The sequence below is a fragment of the Microchirus variegatus genome (genome assembly GCF_963457635.1).
Source record: "Microchirus variegatus genome assembly, chromosome: 11".
Lineage (NCBI taxonomy): Eukaryota > Metazoa > Chordata > Actinopteri > Pleuronectiformes > Soleidae > Microchirus > Microchirus variegatus.
The window spans coordinates 23,882,605-23,909,500 of NC_139812.1; the positions used below are offsets into that span (position 1 = coordinate 23,882,605).

At 39.9% G+C, this 26,896-nt stretch overlaps 1 protein-coding gene across 1 annotated transcript; it reads right to left on the bottom strand.

The window, feature by feature from the left end:
- Window positions 1–914: 914 nt before the first annotated feature.
- On the bottom strand, window positions 915–17,534 carry slf2 (SMC5-SMC6 complex localization factor 2; the record flags this gene model as incomplete). The annotated part of the gene is made up of 21 exons (XM_083897450.1): window positions 17,399–17,534; window positions 15,725–15,759; window positions 11,852–12,318; window positions 11,493–11,744; window positions 11,218–11,263; window positions 9,438–9,850; window positions 9,272–9,351; window positions 9,074–9,187; window positions 8,803–8,973; window positions 4,983–5,088; window positions 4,818–4,905; window positions 4,583–4,724; window positions 3,930–4,017; window positions 3,656–3,832; window positions 3,452–3,546; window positions 3,270–3,357; window positions 2,406–2,528; window positions 2,211–2,288; window positions 2,041–2,127; window positions 1,021–1,093; window positions 915–928 (listed from the first exon to the last, which is right to left on the bottom strand). The coding sequence occupies exons 1-21, from the start codon at window positions 17,407–17,409 to the stop codon at window positions 915–917; spliced, it is 2,748 nt and encodes a 915-aa protein (XP_083753576.1). The 5' UTR covers window positions 17,410–17,534.
- Window positions 17,535–26,896: the final 9,362 nt, after the last annotated feature.

The following is a 26,896-nucleotide window of genomic DNA, read 5'->3' on the forward strand; positions in this document are numbered from 1 at the left end:
GGAAATGAAGAGACAAAAATAGAACGATTGTTGAACTAATTCTGCTTCAGAACTCTGGTACCTAGTGAGGCAGCGTCCGGAAAATATCTTCATAGAACTGTGACCATTAATGTTATTAGAAATGCCTTGTGTGTCCACTGTGAAGGCCAGACTTCAGCTTATAATTACTGTAATAGTTAACTAAATCACTTAATAATTGCCGGTTTTAAACTCACAAAGTAGATGTATTGCAAATCTAGCAGAATATTGCATAAATAACCAACTTATTAATGACCACAGACCCTGCCATCACTGCCAAATTAAGAAAGACCGTTAAGGTTCAAGGTACCATTTATCAAATATGTAACTTACTGGGGTAAAAAATGTCAATTACTATTGTAATTAATAAATAAACATCTTTTTAAAAGCAAAAGACTTCATATAGAACCTTTACTTAAAGGCCCAGTGTGTAATTTGTGCGTATTTGGGGAGCGTGTTTAGCGTAAAATATATATATATATTTTACGCTAAACACGCTCCCCAAATATATATATATATATATATATATATATATATATATATATGTATTTAAAAATTAAATATACTACCCATCAGCATGTTTGTATATAAACACAATAAACTTTTTAGGACGTTTGTAGCCTGAGAATAAGACCTAAATATGCACACTTGCTTTGGTGAGGGGCTGTCATCCTGTTACCTCAGCAGCTCAAAGCAGAAGCAAAATATGAAACCAAAAAAACACGTCAGCAGTGGGAATGCTCTAAGAGGAGGAGCCTCTAATTCTTACACACTGGACCTTTAATCTTCTTCGAGAACAATCGCCTCTTCTGTTAAACACTGGATTAATTCCTCCATTTCGACGTCCTCTCCATCATCACTGTCCATATATCGTACTTTGCTGAGGTTGCCAGTGATCATAGAGCAGACCCTAAGGGATAAAAAAAAAAATACAGCAATGATTTTACAGAAAAAGGACTGGCATTTAGTGACAAAAGAGTAAAAACAACAACAAATATTTACATGAATAGAGGGGCTTGGTCTTGTGAAGCAGATTCTGCCACTTGATGTCGATTCTGGAAACTAAATCCTTCACCTGGCGAGATGAGACACAGGTTGAGATGAACAAGCTTAGTCAAAAAGCAGAGGCCATGCCAACAGGTGCATCATGGAGCACAGCCAGAATGGCAGAAAGCATGGTTTTACTTCAATTGAGCAGGAAAACGACTCACACAGACTTTTAATTGAGACTTCAGTTTTGTGAAAAAGCAATAATAGTATGTATGTATGTAGTATAAATGACCTCCAGCTACACTCTGTTTTGCAAAGAAAGATAAATTAGTCAAGTATTTGGATTGATTTAGATATTGATCATAGAGATAGTGTGGGAATGAAAGCTCAGTCGTAATATTTGTTGAAATATATGTAATATATCGCAAATAGGCATGTTACAATGCCGAAATGTGTTGGAATATGTCGATTTGATATACATCCAAAGGACCGTTGAGCTTTGAACACTAATGTCAGAAAATAACTGACCATTTATGAAAGCAGCTAGCGAACTAGCAGCTATTTGCCGAGTTCCTCGAGATCATTTGCCCGTCATGCAGCTCTACATGAAAATAGTAGCACGCTCCACCGGTAGAATTGTCAACGTGTGCCGTAGGTTAGCACATTCGTGACGTTCACTACGCTAATTTGCATATAGCAATGTCCCAATTCCATAGAGTTGAGGTTGAGGGCACTCCAAAACAAGTGGAATTTTAAGGGGGAGGTATTGGGACGGGGCCTATGTCTCTTACTGGACTGGGAACGGGGGAGAAGGAAGTTTGGGCTTCTCTGCTCAAGTTATTGATCTTGGATAAGTGGTAACTTGTTATTATTGTTACAAATATCTTATTGTTTCCAATATGCCGTCATTGACGTTCTGAACAACCTAAATGACCAGGTTTGATCTTCAAAGCTTCACTTCCTTCCTTCAGGACACTAAAAACATTGTGATGAAACCAGAAAAAACACATCTCAATCAACAGATATGCTCACCTTGCTCCTGTACAGACATTTCTCACTCTCCCTGATGTCACACTTAACATATATATCCAGCTCAGAGTACAGACACAGCAGCTGGTCCTGAGAAGAGAAAGCTCAATATTAAACACACATTAGAAACAAGACCAGGAAGAAGAGAAGGTCATTTAGGACGTAATACGTACGTTCTGATGGGCTGGGAAAGACTGAAAGTTGGAAGCCTCATTTGTCAACGTCAGAAGGCTATAGCAGAGGTAGTAGGACTGAAACACATCAAAAGAATTCACAAAAATTATGAATGCAAACAAAAACAGACAAATCTAACATGTACATTTCATTGAGGATATTCCGTTGCTTAAAGTATTGTTGACTTTGCTCACCTGTTGGTCGAGATGAGCCCTATCCTCCTCTATATCTGTCAAACTCCAGCTGGAGGAGCTCAGCATTCGTCGAGCAATGGTGGAAGGTTGCATAGAGGGCAAATATGGCCTCAGCGTAGAGAGCTAACAAAACACAAACATCAAGTTCATTCCATGATCTCAAACATCCTGTACATGTCATTACACACATTCATAGGGATCTCTCTATGAGCAGATTCTGAACGTAAGAATATTTAGACAAGGAACTATATTTTTTGGGGACCTGGTAGACTTCTGGTTTCCATTTCTAGTTTGACCAATTAGATGTGAGCAGGCGTTTTTTTGATCTGCAGGTAAAAGAAAACATTGGTGTGGAGGGGAAAAGAGGCACAACGCATCTTCCAAAATTAATGCTTTAGCTAATTCATCTGCATCTATCATAAAATATAAATCGACAACTTAAATTTATCATCATCTATTTTGACATTTGATTCTTTAATAATTCAACCAGGTTCTCATGTGTTTCTGCTTCTGAAATGTGAATATTTTCTCGTTTCTTTGCTCTGTATAACAAAGAAACGATAGAAAAGTTAATCATTTTTGTTTGTGGACAAAACAAGATGTTTGGTAACATCATCATTTTGAGGTTTGGGGAACACTGATCAACATTTTTCAACAACAGAAAACAATCACTATTCGTTATTTGGAGGGATTCGTCAAAACCTCAAAAACAAATAATCCAGTCACATCTTAAACTGTACTAGATGAGAGAAAGATGTAAAAAACGTCTGACAAATGGTAAACATGCAGGTATGCACTGTTGAAACCAGAAACCCCCAAAATATTGTCCTACAGTGTCTTGAGATTGACTGTAAGAAGTGTTACCTGAAACTCTTCCTCTGTGGGCCTGTATGTGCTTTTTCCATTCAACAGCTTAGAAATCATAGAGAGACTCAGATGTTGGCGCAGTTGCCTGGAGAAAGATACGATGCATGTTAAAGACAAAAATAAACTGCAATAATAAACACAAACTGTTGAGAAAGCAATGGAATGAAAACAGGACATACTTTCCACGTTTGTTGTCAGGCAGCTGCTGAACGAGCAGACACATGTTGTGGTGGTCATCTGTCAGATCAGTGAGGGCCAGACAGATTCTGGGCAGCTAAATAGATTTTATATAGTCATTATATCTAGTTTAATCATGAATGACATAGTGAATAGAATGTCATAGACTAATGATGATTATTAAATGACCAGTATCATGCACTCACCATAGATTTCCAGTCCCTGAAGTTGTTGATGATTTTAAACTGAAGAGGGAAGAGTTCCACAGTGGGCCGGAGGATGAGCTGAGTGTCGAGGCTCACTCTTCCCAACACGGCGAGCAGCAAAAGCAGCTCGTCGTCGCTGTACACTCGTGGACACAGGCCCATACAGAGAGACAGATACTGCAGATAAGAACAAAAAAAACAAGTGATGAATAATACTGAATCTGCCAAACTCTTAGTTTAAGTCAAGAGACATGGTTTTCCCTCTGTGTCTCACCTTCAAGATGGTGCTGTAGTTGTATTCAGGAACGGTTTTCTGTTCCTTGCTATGGGAAGGATTTTCACTTTTGATATAAACATCGTCCCTGCAGAGAGAGAGACCTTTTTCAGAAATCATAAATACACTCTATACATTGTTAATGTGGTAAACGACTATTCTAGCTGCAAACGTCTGGTTTTTAATGGAATATGTACATAGGTTTACGGAGGCCCATTTCCAGTGTTCTAATGGTACATTGTGTTTGCTAATGGCGTTAGAAGGCTATTGGATGATTAGAAAACCCTTGTGCAATGATGTTAGCACAGCTGAAAACAGTTTTGCTGGTTCTTTGACGAAAGCAAAGTGAATAAAAATCATTATTTCCAATCTTGTCAATGTCTTGACTATATTTTCTATTCCTTTTGCAAATCTTTTGATGAATAAAAGTATGACTTATAATGGAAAACACAAAAATGTTGTATGGGTGAGCCCAAACCTTTGAACGGTAGTGTATATAAAGTAAGCTAATTAGGAATAGCCTTGTGAAACAATTATCAAAAATCAGTGGCCAACCCAACCTAACTTTTTGACTTTACCATTAAAAAAACCGAATATTAGATCAGCGATAGGTTTAAACAAAGGGAATGGAAATTCACAAAAATGCTTCTTACAGCAAATCCCCTTCTGTGAATTTAGGCTGCAGATTTTCAAAAGGGAAGAGGGAAACAAACGGAACTCCCATGTTCATCAGGACCAGTGTCACATCGGCCAAACTGGGGACCCACACTTTAAACTGCTGGCTTCCACTTTCCACTGAGAAAAACATATTAACAAACAAAAAAACATGTTAAAATGTCTAAACAACTTTAAAGAACTAAATATCACAAGCGTAGAGGGAATACTGACCGATCTGACGAGCAGCAGTGCAGGCGATGTCACAGAGGACCTCCAGCATCTTTTCGGATATCAGCCTCTCAGTGTGGATCGACATCATCTGACAACATCAACAATGAGTTTAACTGCTCAAACATTTGGACAAGCATCTCTGCTGATACTCTGTCACAGGTGTACCTTGAACAGGAAGCGGCTGACTTGAGTTGGACACGGCGATTGACAGTCGAACACCTCTTGAAACAACCCCATGGTCACGTGTGATCTCAGCTGAGCTGGACTGGACCTGGGGTAACGGAAGCGAAGGAAGAAAGACGAATAACACAGGGGAGTGTGGAGGTCAACATTAAAATATAGCCATGGTGTCATTCAAATCAAAGGAGTTCAACATCTTGGGATAAATAACATTAAATATGCTGGTTCTTAACTATTCAGCATCCACCTGTTATTTGCATGTGCTTGCACAAGGATATCAACATCCCATCCTGTGTTTTCTGGAATCATATTTTCTTATTTAACGTTTACCCTGTAGACTTTGAATCTGATTTATTTATATTTTAAATGATTTCACTTGGTGTAGATGCTGAAAAATGGGGCTAGGAGTGGTGTGAAAACCAGAGGAAGACCAGGGAACATCATCCTCTGGGGACCAGTGTTTCCCTTTCATAGTCTAGACCAGTGGTTCCCAACCGGGGGGGCCCGACCCCCTGAGGGGGGCGCCAAAGATCCAGGGGGGGTCGCGAAGCCCTCTTGATTTTAAGGGGTTTAATAATTTTAATGTAATTAAAATGTTAAATAAATGAGTAAGTGTTTAATTCATATATATGTGACAAAATCAACTAAATTCAAGGGCCACATTAAACATTTATTCGTGTATTTAAATAGGTAAACAAATAAGTTATAGGCCGATATCACGAGGAACAGAGCATTCCTGTGTGACGTGAACGCCTCTCGTGCAGCAGCCATTGCCTAGCAACATAAACAAAGCTCAGGCAGAGATGGCGAAGCGTCAGGTAGAGGAGACTGCGGAAAATGTCAAAAAGAAAAAGAGGGGCTTCCAAGAAAGTTATATTGAGTTTGGCTTCATAGAAGCAATGGATAAAATTAGAGCTGAATGTATATTTTGCCACGAGAAACTGGCAAATGAAAGTTTGAAGCCCTGCAAGCTGAGGCGACACCAGACAACTAAACATCCCGAGACGGTGGGTAAACCCAAAGAGTTTTTCATCCGAAAAAGAGAGCTTGTTGTCACTAGCAGGCCCCAAAACATAAAGGAGAGTTTCTTCAGGGCAGGAAGCGACCAGAGGCAGGCAACGGTTGCATCCCTTGAGTGCTCTCTCCTAATTGCCCAAGCCAAAAAGCCACACAACATCGGCGAAACACTGATTAAACCTGCGTGCATTAAAATGGCTGAGATACTGTGTGGACCGCAGGTGGCTAACAAATTTAAGACTGTACCACTATCCAACAACACAGTGAAAGACAGGATCGACAGAATGGCAGGGAACGTTGAGAAGACACTCGTTGAAAAAATCAGGACACGCCCGTTTTCAATCCAGCTGGATGAAACTACCACTGTGGCAGAGGAAGCAATTCTCATTGTGTATGTACAGTACATTGAGGAAACTGAGCTTAAACAAGACATTCTTATGTCTGTTAATCTCACAGCCACCACAAGAGGAGAGGATATTTTCGGTGTAGTCGACACGTACTTCACAAGGCACAATATTCCCTATGAAAATATAGTTGCATGCTGCACAGATGGAGCCGCCGCAATGATGGGGAAAAATAAGGGCTTCAACAGCCGTTTGAAGGAGAAGGCTCCGCACTGTTTAGTGTTTCACTGCATGATACACAGACACGCACTGGCTGCCAAACACCTCTGTGAAGACCTGGACGTAACCTTAAAGACTGTGGTCAAAATAGTCAACTTTATTAAAGCTCGCCCGGTCAACAAAAGGATCTTTGCACAGCTGTGTGAGGATGAGGCGCACCAGACACTTCTCCTCCACACCGAAGTGCGCTGGCTTTCCCGCGGCAGAGTGTTGGTGCGTTTCATGGAACTTAAAAACCAAATAAGTGAATTCTTAGCCGTTCATAACCAGAAACTATCCGACGAAATGACCGACGAGTTTCTCATTAAGACTTCATATCTTGCGGAGATATTCAGTCTGTACAACGAGGCAAACAAACGCATGCAGGGCGCGGATGCCAACGTAATGGAGTGCAAAGAGGCAGTGGATGCGTTTGTGCGTAAAGTGGAGTACAGGAAGAATAAACTGGGAAAGGGGGACCTGCAACAGTTTCCCTTGCTACAACAACAGTCAGGGGGGAAGTTATCTGATGCTTTGGCCAGACAATTCACCCGCCACATGGAGCAGCTTCAAGAGGATATGCACTCGCGTTTTTCGGATATTAATGAACATGTCTCAAAAGACGCATGGGTGATGGACCCATTTCTCGCTAAAGAAGAAGATGTGGAGCACCTCCAGGCTGAGGATGAGCTCATGGATATAAAGTCCAACTCTCTCTGCAAGCGATTCTATGATGAGCATGGATACAAGCGGTTTTGGCTTGTGAAAGGGCCAGGAGTCGCTCCTAGGCTTGCTCATCATGCAACCACCAGATTCATCTTGCCATTTGCCACAACATACCTGTCAGAGACTGCTTTCAGCGCTCTGGTCACCATAAAAACAAAGGCACGCAACAGACTTGATGTGCACAGTGACTTTCGTTTGGCTGTTACCAAAGTCACACCAGACATCCCATCACTGGCTCAAGAAATACAGTGTCAGAGCTCTCATTAAAAGCTAGGCTGCCTGGTATGTATGAAAGTGAAATGAAAAGATGATCATAATACAACGAAAAATGTGTTCCTAGTACAAGTTCTGAAGTTTATGTGGTCATTTTACACATGTTTTTCCTCATTGCTCCATGCTGTTGCTGTTTTTTTATTCAAGCAGGTAATAATTGAAACATAGGGCCTAATAAAGGAAATTGTGTTTTTAAAATTAGGCCTAGGTTCTGAAGAAGTATAGACAGGTTATCCTCATTGTTTCATGCTGTTGCTGTTTTTTTAGTCAAGCAGGTAATAATTGAAATATAGGGCCTAATAAAGAAAATTGTGTTTTTAAAAATAGGCCTAAGTTCTGAAGAAGTATAGACAGGTTATCCTCATTGTTTCATGCTGTTATGAAATTACTGAAATATAATAAAGTATTTAATGTAAAAGAAGTTATGATGTTCCTTATTTTATTTTTCATGGGGGGGGGGGGTCACCAAAATTTACAATGGTAAAAATATGGGTCCCTTAAGAAAAAGGTTGGGAACCACTGGTCTAGACTGTGGCAGCCCACCACATTGTCGTTTATCCCACTACCATTGTTACATCATTCACCGTTTAGCTACATGCCACCCATGATTTTTACCGGCCATATAGACCAGGGGTTCTCAATGTTTTGATACCCGAGGGCCAATTTAAGAACCCAACGTTGGACTGAGGGCCGCCAAAGGAAAAAAAAAAGGAAAACAAAGATTACCCATTTGTAATAATTTTAATGACCAGATTGCAGTTCTACAGTTTACACTTATTGGTCTGTATCCAGTAATGTCCAATAAACATTTAATAGGCTTAGTAGGTCCTGGATTAAAACTATCAACTGTAATTCATTGCAGGCCGCCATTGGCCCCCGGACCGCACCTTGAGAACCAATGATATACACAGCCAAGTTTCTTTTAGTTTCAGCACCTGTCACTCATTTTAAATGAGAGCGACCCGTGTGTATGCGTAACCAACCCAAAAAAGGCAAAGAAAACTTAAAAGGAGCACAACCATTGTTCCTTTGATCATTTATACCTTTTATTTTCCCCAGTGTGATCTGCTGTGCAAAGATCAACAGCTAATCCAACACAACAGCTCAGAGGGTCACCATAACGGTAAAGTACAGTACCCACATAAAATGTAGTCTTCCGTTGACGGAATACAGTTGTTGCAGCTTACCAAAGAAGATATTTTTGTGCCATCCCCTGTGGCTCGACCCTGTGGACTTTTCGTAGCTGCAGTGTGTCCTGGTTGAATATCTGACCAAACTTCTCCAGGTTGAACACTGCTTCTCCTGGAGGAACTTCCCTGAGTCTGTCTGACATCAACGTGAAGCGCTGCACAAATTCCCTAGTTAAGAAGAAAGGGGCAGAGAAAATGAACTGCTGTGCAAGGACTGTGTCCTGCTGATGAGGTACAGTGTGTATCGACGTTCTACTAAATGCCGTACTGTTGTTCACTGGTGAAGGCCTCCTCTTGTTGCTCCTGGTCCTCCTCATATTCGGCTATTTTCAACAGGTCCTCTTTGCACATCAACAGAAGCTGCTCCTCACTCTTTTTAGCTCTGATAGAAAGAAAGGATGTGGAGAAAGTGAGCTCCTCCTGTAAACAGCTACTAAAGATCAGATTATAAAGGTCTGATTCCTACTTCTTATTGGTGTTGATTTCCTTCAGCAGTTGATCAAGGTTGTTTTTGTAGAGACCTGGCTTTGGAGGTGAAGACATTCGCTGTGGAGAATGGAGACGGTTAAGATGTTTAATTCACATTCACAACACCATTATATCATAAAGACACAACGTCGTCAGGAACTTACAGCACGTAACCGCCTGCTGCGATTTCCAGGCGTACTTGGCTCTGAGAAGGCTTCCTTCTCTGGTGTATCTGGAGGCTTCGTAACAGACTTCATCATCTCCTGCAAGGAAAGCAGCTGCTCTTCTTCGCTGCTCTGAGAGCTCTGGGTTAAATCCACATCTAACGCAAAGCTCAAGTCGAGGTCAAGTTCTACAGAGTCAATATCGACAGAATCTTCTTCATTTGCCTTTTTCCCATTCCTTTCACCACCCGCCTCCTTCTTCACTTCTGGGAAGTGAGACGACTTCTCTTGAGAGGCGGCGGTGTCGGTCACATTCTCAGTGAAGAGAGTCGTGTGTTCCTCTTCAGATTGAACACTCGTGCCCTGAAGTTGCCGACTTGAAAAAGTGCTGGGACTGTCTTTGAGTTCACGGCCTTTAGAGCATGAGGGAACGTTTTCAAGTGTTAACCTGTCTAAAGTTACAGAAGGCAATTGGAGTTGTATGTTACCTAATGAACAAGGGACTTTGGTGTCTTCTGCACGAGTAAAACCCTTTACTGTGGAGTTTTGACTTTTACCACACGAGGACGCAGTATCTCGGGTATTCGATCTAACAGATGTAGTGGACGAACAGCTTCTCTCTGTCATGGTAGACTTAACAGTTGATCTAGCTCTCTCAGCTTTGGCCGTTTTATGTGCAGGGCTAACTACATAAGAAATGGGGTCAGGGGTAAAGAGATCATCCGTGTAATTAGGCATCACACCATGTCTTCGTGGCCGGGCAGTTTTAGTCCGTTCAACCAGAGAACCTGAATTCAGCTTTGAGGGTGATTTGGGCCCAATATCCATGTTGGTCCTTGGAGTCTTCACTGGTGGAACTGAGGTACTGTGCGTATGAGGCAAACTACTAGTGTACTTGGGGGAGAGTAAAGTGCTACATTGAGTCTTTTTAACGGTTTCCACTTCTGTTTCTTTCAAACTTCCTTCCTCCGCAGGCTTTGGAGTTGCTCTGATCTTGATGATCTGATCCTGAGAGAAAGTTATATATGCCTTCCTTATGTACAGTTCGGTTGACACCGATGCACAGGGTGACGATTCCAGACGTGACGACTGCTCTGCACACCGGTGGCTGTCTGTGGTTCTCTGCTGCAGTTTCAAGTCTGAAGAACACTTCAATGGAGGCACTAATGAAGGGCTGGCCGAGTTGTCCTCAGACTCCCTTCGCCTCTTCACTGATGCGCAATTTGAGTCCACTGCTGAGAAAAGACATACTTTTACGAAATTATGTAAGTCACATCGAATCAAACGGTAAGTCATTTTTCCTTTGAAGGTCTTACTTGGAGTTGACTTTACACTTGAAGGTGCTCGTTTATGTTGCTGCTCCTAAAATAAAATAAAAGTGATCGCTTAGCGGGTTTCTCTGGAGTATCACAATATTATAAATTACAAAACCTAACACTTCAGCCCTTATGTTTCTTGAGTCTGAAACCACAATCACAGCATCTAACAATTCTACCTGGTCAGGACGTGCAGGGCTGTGCCTGAAGGGTACACCGTCATCACTGCTTCTGTCAGAACACCGGCTACTCGGAGGATATTTGCAGTCTGTGGTTCTCTGCTGCAGTTGCAAGTCTGAAGAACACTTCAATGGAGGCACTAATGAAGGGCTAATGTTGTCCTCAGACTCCCTTCGCCTCTTCAGTGATGAGCAATTTGAGTCCACTGCTGAGAAAAGACATAATTTCACCAATCATGTACATCAACGAATGATCAATGGTCATTTTTCCTTTGAGAATCTTACCTGGAGTTGACTTTTCAACTGAAGGTGCTCGTTTATGTTGCTGCTCCTAAAATAAAATAAAAGTGATCGCTTAGCAGGTTTCTCTGGAGAATCACAATATTATAAAATAAATAACAGTATCCATCAACTAGCTGTAGCCTCAAAGCCACTCATAACTGCTAAGAACAGGTATAAAGCAGCTCAACACAGCAATACACATACCAACAAAGGCTAAGACTTTAGCCCTTTATGTTTCTTGAATGTGCAACCATAATCACAGCATCCATCAATTCTACCTGATCAGGACGTGCAGGGCTGCTGTGCCTGATGGGTACGCCGTCAACACTTCTTCTGTCAGAAGACCGGCTACTCTGAGGATATTTGCAGTAACGTGGGGGGCAATGGCCGTTTCCAGTACTCTGGGCCTGACAGTCTGAGTGCTGCTGTGGATAGACTTCTTCAGCTGCTCTGGTGTTGAGTGATGGGCTCACATGAGTCCTGTGCAGCTGGGGAGTAGATGTGAAGCTCCTCAAGTCACTGGGTTGAGTCTGTAAGATTAAAAGCCACAAGAATTCAGCGATACATTATTGCTGTACGACAGGTCAAAAAAGTAGACGCTTGCCATCAGGAAATGATGAATCAAAAAAAACAATACCTTGTTTGAGTCTTGATTTTTGGCAGTGACATTCTTACTTCTTGAATAAGACAAGGTGATCTTCGGTTTGGCTAATTGAGGTCTCCTGATGTTACTTACATCCCTCATGAGCTTGAGCTTGGAGGCGATGTAATGAAAGTCAGTGGGAGACCGGGACTGTTGGCCATCTGCTGGGCCAAGAATGTTCGACTGGTTGAATGGAACATTATGTGATGGGTAGAAAGGCCCTGGGTGTTGTCTTTCACTCTGTCTTTCCCTTGAACAGTGACTGGACAGAAGCGTTGGGGTTCCAATGGTAGCTGGGCTGCACATTAAATGGATCGGTCTCCCGTTAATAGGAGAGAGATCTGGGCTTTGAAGTGGTAACTTTCTCCTGGGTGGCGGATGATACGACTCATTCGCGATGTGGAGCGGCTTCATTGGAGTCTCCTGGTGTAGGGAATGATGCTGAAGTGCAAGGATTTCCCCTAAAACAGAGGAGACACAAGGACGTTTTTTTCTTATGTGCAAAAACAAAATATCTTTGGGTTATACAGTATATGCCATCACTACACTACTATAAATACTTATGGTTGACTGAAGACAGCCAATAAGATAAGGAGGACCTGGCTTGTGAGTGATAGAATTGGGTTTAGTTTGTGTTGTGTGAAGGAATGAAGAGCATTTAGTTTGTCTGATTTCCAAATGTCCTTTCATATCACAATTAAGATTTATGATTGTTAACTCACAACTTGGGTTTTTAAATGACATATCTTCAGATGATCAAAAGACAAATATAAATTGACAAATGACAAAACCTATGTTCTGTACTGTACTGAAAGTGAAACATCGTACTGGTATAGAGCTGCAACTTTTTTTTTTTAATAAATAGCCAATGAATCGGTTTTTTTTCGAGATACTAGAAGTACTACAGTACAATTTTCCAAACCAGGAAACGATACGGTTCTCAAAAATCTTGTTTCTTTCACAAATCACTAAATTATTCCGTACCCCAAACCTAACCCGTGAGCTGTAAGCAGGTTCCTATGGGCTTGACTCATAGGTACCATTTTAATTCATCAATCACTAAGGCAAGAAAGAGTCGTGTGAAGGGTTTGCACATTTATTTCCACTAGCCGTACGTCCAGGTTACATTTCTCTCCACATGTATCCAAGAGTCCTTAGGATCAACAACACATTCCTTTGATGTTCCAGGTCGTGAATGACGATCTATTGATTTAACAGTAATCAATAGATCGTCAATAATTAGTGCAACATAGCGTGACCTGACATTAGGTTACATTATATTACTGTTAAAACATCAAAGGAATATTTCTACTCTTTATGCCTTGGTGATTGATGAATTAAACCAGTAGCTACATTCACCACGACAACAAGTCAAAAAACCTTTTTACTCCAATCCTAGTAGAGCTTCTGACGGACACATCAACCCACAAAACTGCTAGATATTTTCCAGTAAACATCTCCCAATCCCTCCATCTATCAAAGCTAGGGCTGAAATGATTCCTTGATTAATCGTCAACCATTTGATTATCGATTATTCAGTTTGAGTGTTTTCTAAAGAATTAAAATCAGTTTCTGTGATTTTTCAGCTTCTTAAATATTTTCTGGTTTCTTTGAGTCATATAACTTGAGAAATCATTAAAAATCGATCATTTTGGTCTGTGGACAAAACAAGACATTTGAGAACATTTCCAGGTTCGACAAACACTGATCAATATTTTATGACATTTATGGATATTAAACGATTACTCGATTAATCGAGAAAATCAACAGATTAATCGATTATGAAAATAATTGTTAGGCAGCCCTAATCATAGCTGTCAAATACACTACTCACAAAAAATGTGAGATGTTTGGCTTTTGGATCAATTTCAGAATGCACCTAAAATGCACTATAACCTTTACAGATGAACTTAAATTAATCTTCTCTAAACTTTTGCATGCACATGTCCAGTTGTTCAGTGGTAGAATATCACTGTAGCAGGAACTTTTCATATGGATAATCTTGTAGAATATCCCTAGCTTTTTGTGAGTAGTGTACATCAAAGGTCCACAAAGCCACGTTCCCCTTTCCTTGCAACAATATTTAATCAAAGGCTTAAGGCAAACAGTTTACAAATTACACTGTAGCAAGTAAATAATCCTGCACTAATCATTTAAACTAAACCTAAACTAAATGAACTCAATACTGACTCCCACAAAACAATTGCTTTGTTATAGGGAGCAAAGAAACAACAAAGTATTCACATGAAAAATTGGATAATTAGAAAATCTTAGTCACTACTCTGATAAACTCTTCAGCACAGACTTCAAAGCCCTTCATTCCTCCAAAATAAAGACTTCGTTGCATCATATTCTTACAGACCAATGTGTAAAGAAACACACAAACTGCCCAAACTGCTTTTTAGAGGACAAACATGAAAGTTCAGCAAGTTCAATAAACAGTGGTTGCTAACCCACAATGTCCTGACCTGCTCCCTTCTCTTTAACATCATTGAACGCCACTTCTAACAGACGTTTGCAGAGAGCGATAAAGACGACCCTTCTGTCCAATCTCCCACACTTCCTGCCAGTGTCTCACCACAGAATAACATCCATCCTTTCCTCGATAAAAACCAATAGATCCACAATTTCCCTGGTCAATGCTTTTTAAATATTAAATTACAGTCAACTTTCTCAAACATGTACAGGTAAAATAAGATTGAAATTTTCTCAACCTTTCCGGTATCTCTCCATCGCAAAATGGTTGACAAACGTCGATTTCAACATTTTTAAACTATACTATAAGTTGAGAATGCAGAGCCGGTGGTTAGGTATACTCATGGTTTTGCCTTTGAGGTGCGTTCCATCAACTTTGATCTTTTATTGTTTGTTTTTTGTCTATTAGGTCATATGTTTCTATATTTTATTTTATTTATCTCTGATGGACAGCAACTTTAAAGAAAGAAGTCATCCTGAAAATGTCCTGAATGCAACGTTTTGATGTATGATGTAATATTCTTGGAGAATATAGCAATCCTATAAATAATGGAAGATAATGCTGACTCAGCGTATGCTGGAAATTATTATCAAAGCGGAGTCGATGATGTGCAACAATCAGCAGGAACACTCAACTGTTACAGTACAAAGAATTTTTGAGAAATGCAATTTTGTTTTTTCTTTCCCTTTCTGAAGAGCCCTAAGGCCCAATTTATACCTCCGTAAAGTGCTCTATGTCGGTTTTTAAGTGTCCGGCACTACGTCAAGGGACAATGGACTGGGCTGCGATTGTTCATCAGGACAGGCCGAGCTAACGCTGCTCTGTGCCGGGCCACTGTGTGCACCGAGCGTCCACAGAGGCGGAGCTGATCACAGCCAACGTCGTTGGCAAAGTATAAATACGTCATATTCGAGTTCAAAAGCACAGTCAAGGACAACTACGCAGAAAGGATGTGCATGTGAGCACAGAGGGGAAGTAAACACAACATTTCGTGCAACTTGTACACTTATCACTGAACACTGAGTGAATACAGTGTCCAACTGGTTTCGTCCTTGGACAGAGATCCAACAAGTTAACAATTGCTCAAGGGTTTGTGGAGCATCCATACACGAGTCCAAAAGAATACAAAGATAAAAATAATTTTACATTACAGTCCCAAAGATTAACCATGTAGGGACAAATTATTGTCTTAACGTGTATTTATTATTTTACTTTCATTTACTCAAATTCTAGAACATTGTCAACAACTTTATATGATGACGTTCTAAAATGTTTCCAAATAATTAACCCATTCATCGCTGCAGCTGGAGTTCAAAGATCAAAGCCCAACTACTCTCTGCTCTGACACCGTCATGATTCCAAAACAGAACATCAAAGCAGAAGAGACCCACCTTTATTCCCCAAGCACATGTCTTCTGCAAGTGTCCTGCAAGAGAAGAGGAACAGCTATTTTTAGCACAACATCATGACCAACTATGACGTTATTTAGCTGAAGGTTCAATGTGTTGCGAGTTGAGAGATTCACAGTCTTCTGTATGTCGAGTTTGTGTCGCCTTTCATCTTGAACCTCTTGTATCAACAAGATATTTTCTCCCAGACTGGCTCTCACTCACTTAACAGTCACTGGATGATATTTTCTCTTTTTTGGCACCATACTATGTCAACCCTGAAGATGGTTGTGAGGGAAAATCCAAGGAGATCAGCAGTTCCTAAAGGCAGTCTGGCACCGACTACCACGACACTGTCAAGGTAACTTAAATTGCTCTTCTGTCCTAATCTGATACTCGGTTTGAAGTTTCGGGTTGTTCTAAATGGGACATTTATATAAGAATATGTTGCACGAGGTACAGTCATGTTGGGAATATTTCCTGGTTGCTTTTGCTCCATTTAGCAAATAAATAATTACAACAGACCTTTGAGAAGATGATCCCATGTTCAGACTGGAAGTGCATGAAGTTTGCATGTTCTCCGTGTGTGTGTGTGTGACAGAGAGTTGGGATCTAGGCAAATTGGATATGTGACTGTATACTCTGTGTATGGGAATGTATGGGATTGGCACCAGCACCCCATACGACCCTCATATGAAGGATAAAGCAGTAGAAGATGAGTGAGTGAGTAAATGAATGAATGAATTAATTAATTAATTAATTTGAGAAAAACACAATTTTATGGACCAAAAAATTTACTCGTTAACCGAAAAAAATAATCGACAGATTAAACAATTATAAGAATAATTTAATTCCATAAAAGGAAACAAGCAGAGATCATGAAGCAATAAAAATACAAAGGCATATTTAAACAGCACTACTTATTTCAAAGTCATCATCAACTCACGAGTTCAGCCCGAGGCGTTTTAACGCAACCAACGGAAACTTTACACCTGACACCTATCACAACATGCTACGTAGTAATTAGCCTAAACCACGGAGCTAATGTGGGATTAATTTAAAGACACACACAAATCTCTTGGCTATCTATAAAACTAACAAAACAAACAATACGAAAAAAACAAGCTATAATTACTCATTCTCATTTGTTATCACTAACATTCACTGTATATTGTATATATGTATTATACACCAACTAGCAACGCCGTACCGAAGTATTAGCGGAACCCTAGCAAACGCAGCGCTGTTTACATGCGTTGTCTCCCCCCCAACCCACACACACACACACACACACACACACACACACACACACACACACACACACACACACACACACACACACACACACACACACACACACACACACACACACACACACACACACACACACACACACACACACACACACACACACACACACACACACACACACACACACACACACACTCAAACGCGCGCAGTCCTGTAAGTAAGTTTCCTAGTTTTTAACAACACAGCTTTGCTCATAGCATCGGGGAATTTAAAGTGTCACCTTCTAACAACGCGCTAACTGCAAATGAACTCACTACTGTCAGAGCTGTAGTATCAGGAAGTGTTTTGTTTAGCTAGCCGGCTAACACACCTTTACAGCGTTTAGCGTCAGTGGAGTGCGAACAGTGTCCGTGTGTGCGCTCTTACCGAGTGCTCATTTGAGCTCCTGAATGTGTTCGTGTTTTCCGAACACAGCGGGCTTCCCAAAACCGCACGCGGTGAAAATAACATCGGTGCTGCGGCTACAACGTTCAAATATCTACCGTTGAAACCTCCTCCCGCCTGCGACGAGACGGCTGCAGACCGGAACCTCCCGTTTCGAGCCATGAATCCACGCCCCCAAGGAAAACAATTTTCAAAATAAAAGCTCGCGTCGGGAACCTTTCGTCTGTTGCCACAAACATAAAATGACGCAGGTAAATTGTATAAAATGTATTGTTCAACATGAGCATTATGCGCCGCACGATAACCTGCCCGGATATGACTCAGTGAAGGCCAAAGTGTACGGCTGCAGTCTGGAGCCTCTCGTCTCGTGCCACCTCGCTTATTTTGTCATTTTCAAAATAAAAGCTCGCGTCCGGTATCGTTAATAAATGTGTTTTAACCAAAGGGTAAAAGCAATCATGCTAATGCATGTTAGTATATACAGAGGTGGAAAAAGTACTAAAATATTGTACTCAAGTAAAAGTACTTGATTAAATATTACTCAAGTAGAAGTAAAAGTAGTCATCTGAAAATGTACTCAAGTAGAAGTAAAAAGTAGTTCATTTGAAATGTATTTTAAGTGAAAGTTACTTAGTTACTTTGCGTGGGGTCTGAGGGTAGTAGAAATATGAGAAGGGTCAGAAATCCAAAACTATTTTGAAGCTCACGCGCCCGGCGCGACACCGGATATTACGTAACTTTTGGCGCGCGCCCTCTATGTTTACGCGCCAGTGCTGGTGCTAATCACGTCATCATTAGTCTGGTTCTGGTGTATATTTTCCCCCCTGTACGTCTTCATTGTGCTGAATTTTTATTTTTACTCAGTAACGGATAGGATTTATAAAGTAACTAAGTACAATACTTGAGTCAATACGTCCTCAAGTAAAATACAAAATCCTGATTTTAAATTGTACTTAATAAATACAAAATACACACAAAAAAAGTATTCAATACAGTAACTTGAGTAAATGTATTTAATTTGGTTACTTTCCACCTCCGAGTATATACTTATACAAATACTTATAAAAAAAAATACCAGACAAAAGTATGGAATGGAAAAAATATACAGAACATAAAATAAATAGTAAATAGTGCAAAATAATATGTATTGTTCAACAGCTATATCAGATAGCCACATCATTGGAAGTAACGTAAGAGTCGTGGGAAGTCATTCTTGGACAGAATACAGAGCCTCTGTTGGTTAGTTTCAACTTTGAACAAGTTTAATGGTAGGTTTAATTATTATTTTTTAATTAATTAGTTGTTTTGTGTGTAAAATATCAGTAAAGAAAAATCACATACAAAGAGTTGGATTACATTTTATTTATTTATTTCATGTTTTTACTAATTCTGACAGAATTGGCTGCAGAAGCCAGGGTGGGGTCGGATCTTCGGCTGTTGGTCTTAAAAACACTGGTGCGTAGCTTAAGGAAAATCATACAAACAAACCATCAAGTTATGCGACCATTAAACTAACTTTAGTTGATTGATATTCACAACGCTGATGCCGTTTCGAACGGCTAAGGAATCGCATGCTTCCTCAAATAAACAAATATATCTGCAAACTATATGGACATTAAAAAAAACTTTACTTTAAGAGTTAAGAGTTTTTAATTTCTTTGTGGACTGTTAAACTTCTTCTTCCTTTTCTTTTGGTTGTAACTATTGCTTTGGTTAGTGGAATACCGCCATCTCACGGTAAATCCCCCCCCGACATTGTTCGCCAAAAACGCACCAAAAATGGCCGATCGATTCAAGATGGCGGATTTCCTGTTGGGTTTGGATCATGGTCATGTCTTTTTTTTCTTCGTCCTGATCTTCTTCACGTGTACGATAACTGTGGTGTTCAGGGTGAATTTGGACAGGGGGCGGCACACTTATTGGCCCCTCCCACATCCAATTTTCTACGTCCATTCCCCGAACCTTTTTCAGACATAAATTTTCACCAAGTGTGATCTGGTCGCAAAGATAAGTGAGTTTTGGGGCATGAGAAAGGCCTCAACAATGTGATTAATTTGGCAGAAAAATAATAAGAACTCCTTTTATACACATTTCTATGACGTTAATTTCAATATTTGTCTGTGTTCCTGCAGATTTGCTTTGTGGTAAAAAACAAACAAACAAAAAATAAGTCGTTTGAAGCGATGAGTGATTTTATTAGTGATGAAACAATAAAGTCATCGACATCAGAAAAACTTTCTCTTTACACAAAAGTCAGATTCAAGATGTTGCAAAGAGGGTTAAAGATAAAGATAACATTAAACGATTATAAACAAGTAGAAAGTTTAAAGTAAACATTTAAATCTAGGATTATGTTCATGAATCAAAGAAAATACAGTTAACTGAACATGACGACGGTGTGAGAGCTGAAACAATGACTCCAATAATCCACCACTATTTTCAGGATTAAAACCAGATTTCTGATCGTTTCAGCTTCTTAAATGTGAATCTTTTCTTTGTTTCTTTGCTTCATAAAAACAAAGAAATCATTTCAAAACTGAATCATTTTGTGTTTGTGGACAAAAATAAAGACATTTGACAACATCATCATTTCCACGTTTGACAAACTCTGATCAATGTTTTCTGAACATTTTCTGACGTTTCGTCGACAAAAACCAGGAAAATGAAGTGATTTACGAAGAGAATCGTTAGCTGCAGCTCCACTACGGTGGCCCTGAAGGCCAGATCACCAACACACAACGGGAAACAACAACCTCAACTGAAACACAACTTCAACTGAACCAAGACAACTGAAACAACGTCATTAACTGAAACAACAACTGAAACACAACGTCATTAACTGAAACAACAACCGATCTGGCCTTCAGGGCCACCGTAGTGGAGCTGCAGCTAACGATTCTCTTCACAAATCACTTCATTTTCCTGTTTTTTGTCGATGAAACATCAGAAAATGTTAGAAAACATTGATCAGAGATTGTCAAACGTGGAAATGATGATGTTGTCAAACGTCTTTGTTTTTGTCCACAAACACAAAATGGTTCCGTTTTTAAATGATTTCTTTGTTTTTATGGAGCAAAGAAACAAAGAAAAGATTCACATTTAAGAAGCTGAAACAATCAGAAATCTGGTTTTGATCCTGAAAATAGTGGTGGATTATTGGAGTCATTGTTTCAGCTCTAACACCGTCGTCATGTGTTTTCTTTGATTCATGAACATAATCCTAGATTTAAACTTTTACTTTAATCTTTCTATGTATATATATCCACTGTACATAACAATCTTACAAATGAACAGTTGAGTCATTGTTAAGGAGGAGAATGAGGCTGATGTGGCGCCCCCTGCTGGTCACAACTGAAACTTCATGCGAGGAAAAACCTGTCGAGGAGAAAAGTTTCAGTGGAAATTAAACTAAAACACAGGCAACAATTTAAATGATGGAGAGAAAGTAAGACAAAGAGAATTTAAAAAAGACAAAGAAAGAAAGACGTAAAGAAAGAGAATTAAAGAAAGACAAAGAAAAAATTAAAGACAAAGAAAGAACTATGGGAAAAGGGTGAAGAGAAAGAACAAAAACTACTCACAGAAGGTAAAGCCAACCCAGTCCAGTCAGTGGGTGAAATCCAGTCCATGTGTTCAGCTGCTGGTTTCTGTGAAGACATGAAAAGAGAGATTTAAAGGACTTTGAGCTGATAGAAATGTCCTAAATGTCCTGTCCTGAGACACAGAGACAAACAGAGAGACTGAACTGAGAGTCTGCTTGTGTCGGACAGTTTTACTGAGTTCACAGTTTAAAAACTCTAGACTGTGAACGCTGAAGGAAAAGACGGAAACAAGGAGGTCGGTAACGTCGACTACTCTGACTCTGTCTCCTTTACTTTATTAACCTTTAAATTAACCCTTTAAAATCAAACTAAATCAACAGTGTCCTGAACTGAGTGTTGATGAATGTTTTGCATTCATGGATTATATCAAAAGTGTGCTCTGACCTCATCTCCGTCACTAATTGAAGTCAACTTTATTTAGATTTTTATATAGAATAAGAAAAAAGAACAAAAACTAAGTTAACAAGAGAAAACCCAACAAATCACACGATGAGCAAAAGCCTCGAGGGCCAACTGTGGAGAGAAAAAACTCCCTTTTAACAGGAAGAAATCTCTGGAGAACCAGACTCAAAGTGTGCGGCCGTCTGCCTCGACCGGTCGGGGTGAAAGGGAGAGGAGGAGGAGGGGGCGGAGCCAAAGGACAAGAGAGAGAGAGAGAGACACACATACACAACAGCAGCAGCAATACAATCAAAGTGTGACAGTGACACAGCTTTCTGTTTTTCGAGTTGCGGTCTAAGAGCGGTGGCGTTTTTGAACGGCGGCGGCGGTTTCGCAAAGGCGGCGGCGGCGGTGTCTATTGGCGGTTTTTAACGGCGGTTTCTAACGGCGGTTTCTAACGGCGGTTTCGAGCGGCGGTTTCGAGCGGCGGTTTCGAGCGGCGGTTTCAAGCGGCGGTTTCGAGCGGCGTTTTGCGTTGCTGCGGCAACAACTTTGAGCATTGATAAGCGTCTTTGTGTTGTGTACAAACAGAGGACAATAAATACAGAGACAAAGTAACGTGCATCGGCGATGTCGTGGAGGCGATGACGTGGAGACGATGGCGTTGCCTCGAGGTGAAAACCATGTTGGTCTCCATTCTGGAATTAATTAGAAAAACAAAACATCAGTCACTTATGCAACGGGAGGAGTCTGATATACTCACAACCTCAGGTTCTTCTCATATCATGAAGGGGGCGGGGCTAATCTCAGGTCGACATAGGGCGGTTCCATGTTCCACGTTCAGTCTCCATTCTGGAATAGATTAGAAAAACAAAACATCAGTCACTCATGCAACAGTAAGAGTTTGATATACTCACAACCTCAGGTTCTTCTCATATCATGGAGGGGGCGGGGCTAATCTCAGGTCGACATCGGGCGGTTCCATGTTCCACGTTCAGTCTCCATTCTGGAATAGATTAGAAAAACAAAAGACAAAACATCAGTCACTTATGCACCAGTAAGCGTCTGATATACTCACAACCGCAGGTTCTTCTTAAGTAAGGGAGGAGGGGGCGGGGCTAATCTCAGGCAGTTCCATGTTCGGTCTCCATTCTGGAATAGATTAGAAAAACAAAAAGACAAAACATCAGTCACTCATGCAACAGTAAGAGTCTGATATACTCACAACCGCAGGTTCTTCTCAAATAATGGAGGAGGGGGCGGGGCTAATCTCAGGTCGACATCAGGCGGTTCCATGTTCCAGGTCTCCATTCTGGAATAGATTAGAAAAACAAAAAGACAAAAGCAGCAGCAAACATCGATGACTATCGTCTATAAACAGAACCTATAGATAACGTATGTTGTGATTCAGCGCTACACAAATAAAATGGAGTTGCGTAAGGGAGACGAAAAGAGGACGGAGACAAAAGACGACAAGCAAAACTGACAAAAAGAGGAATGATGTCTGATGTATGGAAATGTGTGTGTGTGTGTGGTAAAGCAAAATCTGTCAAAGAACGTTATCAAGAATGTGTTGCACATTCGCCCAAACATGAACTGGTGCGACTTAACCGTGTTTAATTTTATTTGTACAGCGCTGATGTGGAGAAATTTACTTTAAAAATGTGTTCGAAAAGTTAAGATTCTCAAATAAATCAGTTTGTGTGAATATCTAAACTAAAGTGTTTCAACGTAACTGTAACTGATGTTAACATTTAAACTTAACTTTACAACACTATAGAGAAGAGAAAAAAAAACTCCCTTTTAACAGGAAGTTAAATCTCTGACATAACACTATAGAAAGAAGAGAAAAAAAAACTCCCTTTTAACAGGAAGTTAAATCTCCGACAGAACCAGACTCAAAGTGAGCGGCGTCTGCCTCGACAGGTTGGGGAGGAAGGAGGGAAGAGGGAGGGGAGGAGGGAGATGTCCACACACAAACACAACTACTGTTCAGACTATGAATCGTTTGCACATTTGCTGCACAAACTGTGTCGGACAACGACTAAACTATGTGCTCTACGACTAAATCACAAAAAACTCTACAGTGCAATAGGAGGAAGGGAGACCCCGACAGTTTTGTCCCAGACGACGACAGGAAGTACACAGACGAAACAGTGCTTTTGCCATGCGCTGGGCCTCGAAAGTCAGGGGGAAAGAAAGTGGGGGAAAGAGGGATGAGGGATAAGAAAAAGAAGGTAAAGAGAAGGTGTACAGATAAGACTCCCATTTCTAGCTAAGACCTATTTAATATAATTGGTTTTTGTGATCTCCATTTAAAGTCTGTTAATTCCTTTAAATGTGTATCAAGTAAGGCAGAAACTATCAAAAAAAGAATATGTAGACTATAAAAATCCTAATCTAACCCAACAGAGATCACACTTTGAGCAAGCACAGTTAAAGGCAAGTGGAGAGAATGTTAAATCTCTGACAGAACCAAACTCAAAGATGTGCAGCCATCTGCCAAGGCCGGTTGGGAGGAAAGGAAAGAGGGGAGACAGAGAGGTGGGACAAGAGACAGGCAAAAATGGTAGCATTTAGCTAAATACACTCCAAATAAATAATCTAACTGAAATCTCTAAAAGGTCTTGCGTTGTCTAAGATTACCTATAATCCTGATTGTCCGTTTTACTTCTACACAGTTGAACAAACTTTCTAAAGACTGTGGAGGACAATTGTTGCTAGCTAAAGCTAAAGCTAAAGCACAAAACCTTCCTAAGAAAGAGGAAACCCAAAACGTTCTGGCAGTCAATGCAGCAGACCATATATCCTACAAGTTTCATTATCAGAACAGATTAGGTAAGCAGGTGTGGCAAGCGTGCCTCGACAGGTTGGGGTGAAAGGAAAAATGTGGGTAACAGAGGAAGTGGGAGGGAGATAAAGGAGGAAGAGGAAAAGGGGGATAGTATGCTACCATCTTTGTGACTATATTTGATAATAGCGGTTCTTACGTTTGATGCTATTATCAATTCAGCTAAATAATTCTATATAAATAAAGATAAACTTATTCAAACAATATCATAAAATAAACCCCAACAGTCCAGAGAGAAAAAAACTCCCTTTTAACAGGAAGAAATCTCCGATAGAACCAGACTCAAAGATGTGCAGCCGTCTGCCTCGGCCGGTTGGGGGGAAGAGGAAGAGGAGGAGGAGGGGGAAGAGAGACTATGCTAATGTTTCTGAAACATCCTTTTAACAGGAAGTTAAAGAGAGACTATGCTAACGTTTCTGAAACATCCTTTTAACAGGAAGTTAAAGAGAGACTATGCTAACGTTTCTGAAACATCCTTTTAACAGGAAGTTAAAGAGAGACCATGCTTACGTTTCTGAAACATCCTTTTAACAGGAAGTTAAAGAGAGACTATGCTAATGTTTCTGAAACATCCTTTTAACAGGAAGTTAAAGAGAGACCATGCTTACGTTTCTGAAACATCCTTTTAACAGGAAGTTAAAGAGAGACTATGCTAACATTTCTGAAACATCCTTTTAACAGGAAGTTAAAGAGAGACCATGCTTACGTTTCTGAAACATCCTTTTAACAGGAAGTTAAAGAGAGACCATGCTTACGTTTCTGAAACATCCTTTTAACAGGAAGTAAAAAATTTAAATAAAGGCCTCAGCACATGACTATACCAAATGTCATGAAATAGAACACCTGAAATCAAAACACTCGTACCTGAAAAGTAACAAGTCGGTCTGTTAAGTCAGTCAACGGTCGTTGAGGTCTGAACCATGTGGAAAGTCAGGCGTGTGTACGTTTATATAAACCTTCTATATAAACCTCTGAAAAGCCTTTTGAGAAACACAAAACATGAAGTGTCCATGTGATGTGCTCTCATAGACCATATATATATAAACCTTCTATATAAACCTCTGAAAAGCCTTTTGAGAAACACAAAACATGAACTAAGTGTTCACGTGATGTGCTCTCATAGACCAAATATAAATAAACCTTCTATATAAACCTCTGAAAAGCCTTTTGAGAAACACAAAACATGAACTAAGTGTCCATGTGATGTGCTCTCATAGACCATATATATAAACCTTCTATATAAACCTCTCAAAAGCCTTTTGAGAAACACAAAACATGAAGTGTTCACGTGATGTGCTCTCATAGACCATATATATAAACCTTCTATATAAACCTCTGAAAAGCCTTTTGAGAAACACAAAACATGAAGTGTCCATGTGATGTGCTCTCATAGACTATATATATAAACCTTCTATATAAACCTCTGAAAAGCCTTTTGAGAAACACAAAACATGAACTAAGTGTCCATGTGATGTGCTCTCATAGACCAAATCTATATAAACCTTCTATATAAACCTCTGAAAAGCCTTTTGAGAAACACAAAACATGAACTAAGTGTCCATGTGATGTGCTCTCATAGACCAAATCTATATAAACTTCTATATAAACCTCTGAAAAGCCTTTTCAGAAACACAAAACATGAACTAAGTGTCCATGTGATGTGCTCTCATAGACCAAATCTATATAAACCTTCTATATAAACCTCTGAAAAGCCTTTTGAGAAACACAAAACATGAAGTGTCCATGTGATGTGCTCTCATAGACTATATATATATAAACCTTCTATATAAACCTCTGAAAAGCCTTTTGAGAAACACAAAACATGAACTAAGTGTCCATGTGATGTGCTCTCATAGACCAAATCTATATAAACCTTCTATATAAACCTCTGAAAAGCCTTTTGAGAAACACAAAACATGAACTAAGTGTCCATGTGATGTGCTCTCATAGACCATATATATAAACCTTCTATATAAACCTCTCAAAAGCCTTTTGAGAAACACAAAACATGAAGTGTTCACGTGATGTGCTCTCATAGACCATATATATAAACCTTCTATATAAACCTCTGAAAAGCCTTTTGAGAAACACAAAACATGAACTAAGTGTCCATGTGATGTCCTCTCATAGACCAAATCTATATAAACCTTCTATATAAACCTCTGAAAAGCCTTTTGAGAAACACAAAACATGAACTAAGTGTCCATGTGATGTGCTCTCATAGACCAAATCTATATAAACCTTCTATATAAACCTCTGAAAAGCCTTTTGAGAAACACAAAACATGAAGTGTCCATGTGATGTGCTCTCATAGACTATATATATAAACCTTCTATATAAACCTCTGAAAAGCCTTTTGAGAAACACAAAACATGAACTAAGTGTCCATGTGATGTGCTCTCATAGACCAAATCTATATAAACCTTCTATATAAACCTCTGAAAAGCCTTTTGAGAAACACAAAACATGAACTAAGTGTCCATGTGATGTGCTCTCATAGACCAAATCTATATAAACCTTCTATATAAACCTCTGAAAAGCCTTTTGAGAAACACAAAACATGAACTAAGTGTCCATGTGATGTGCTCTCACAGACCAAATCTATATAAACCTTCTATATAAACCTCTGAAAAGCCTTTTGAGAAA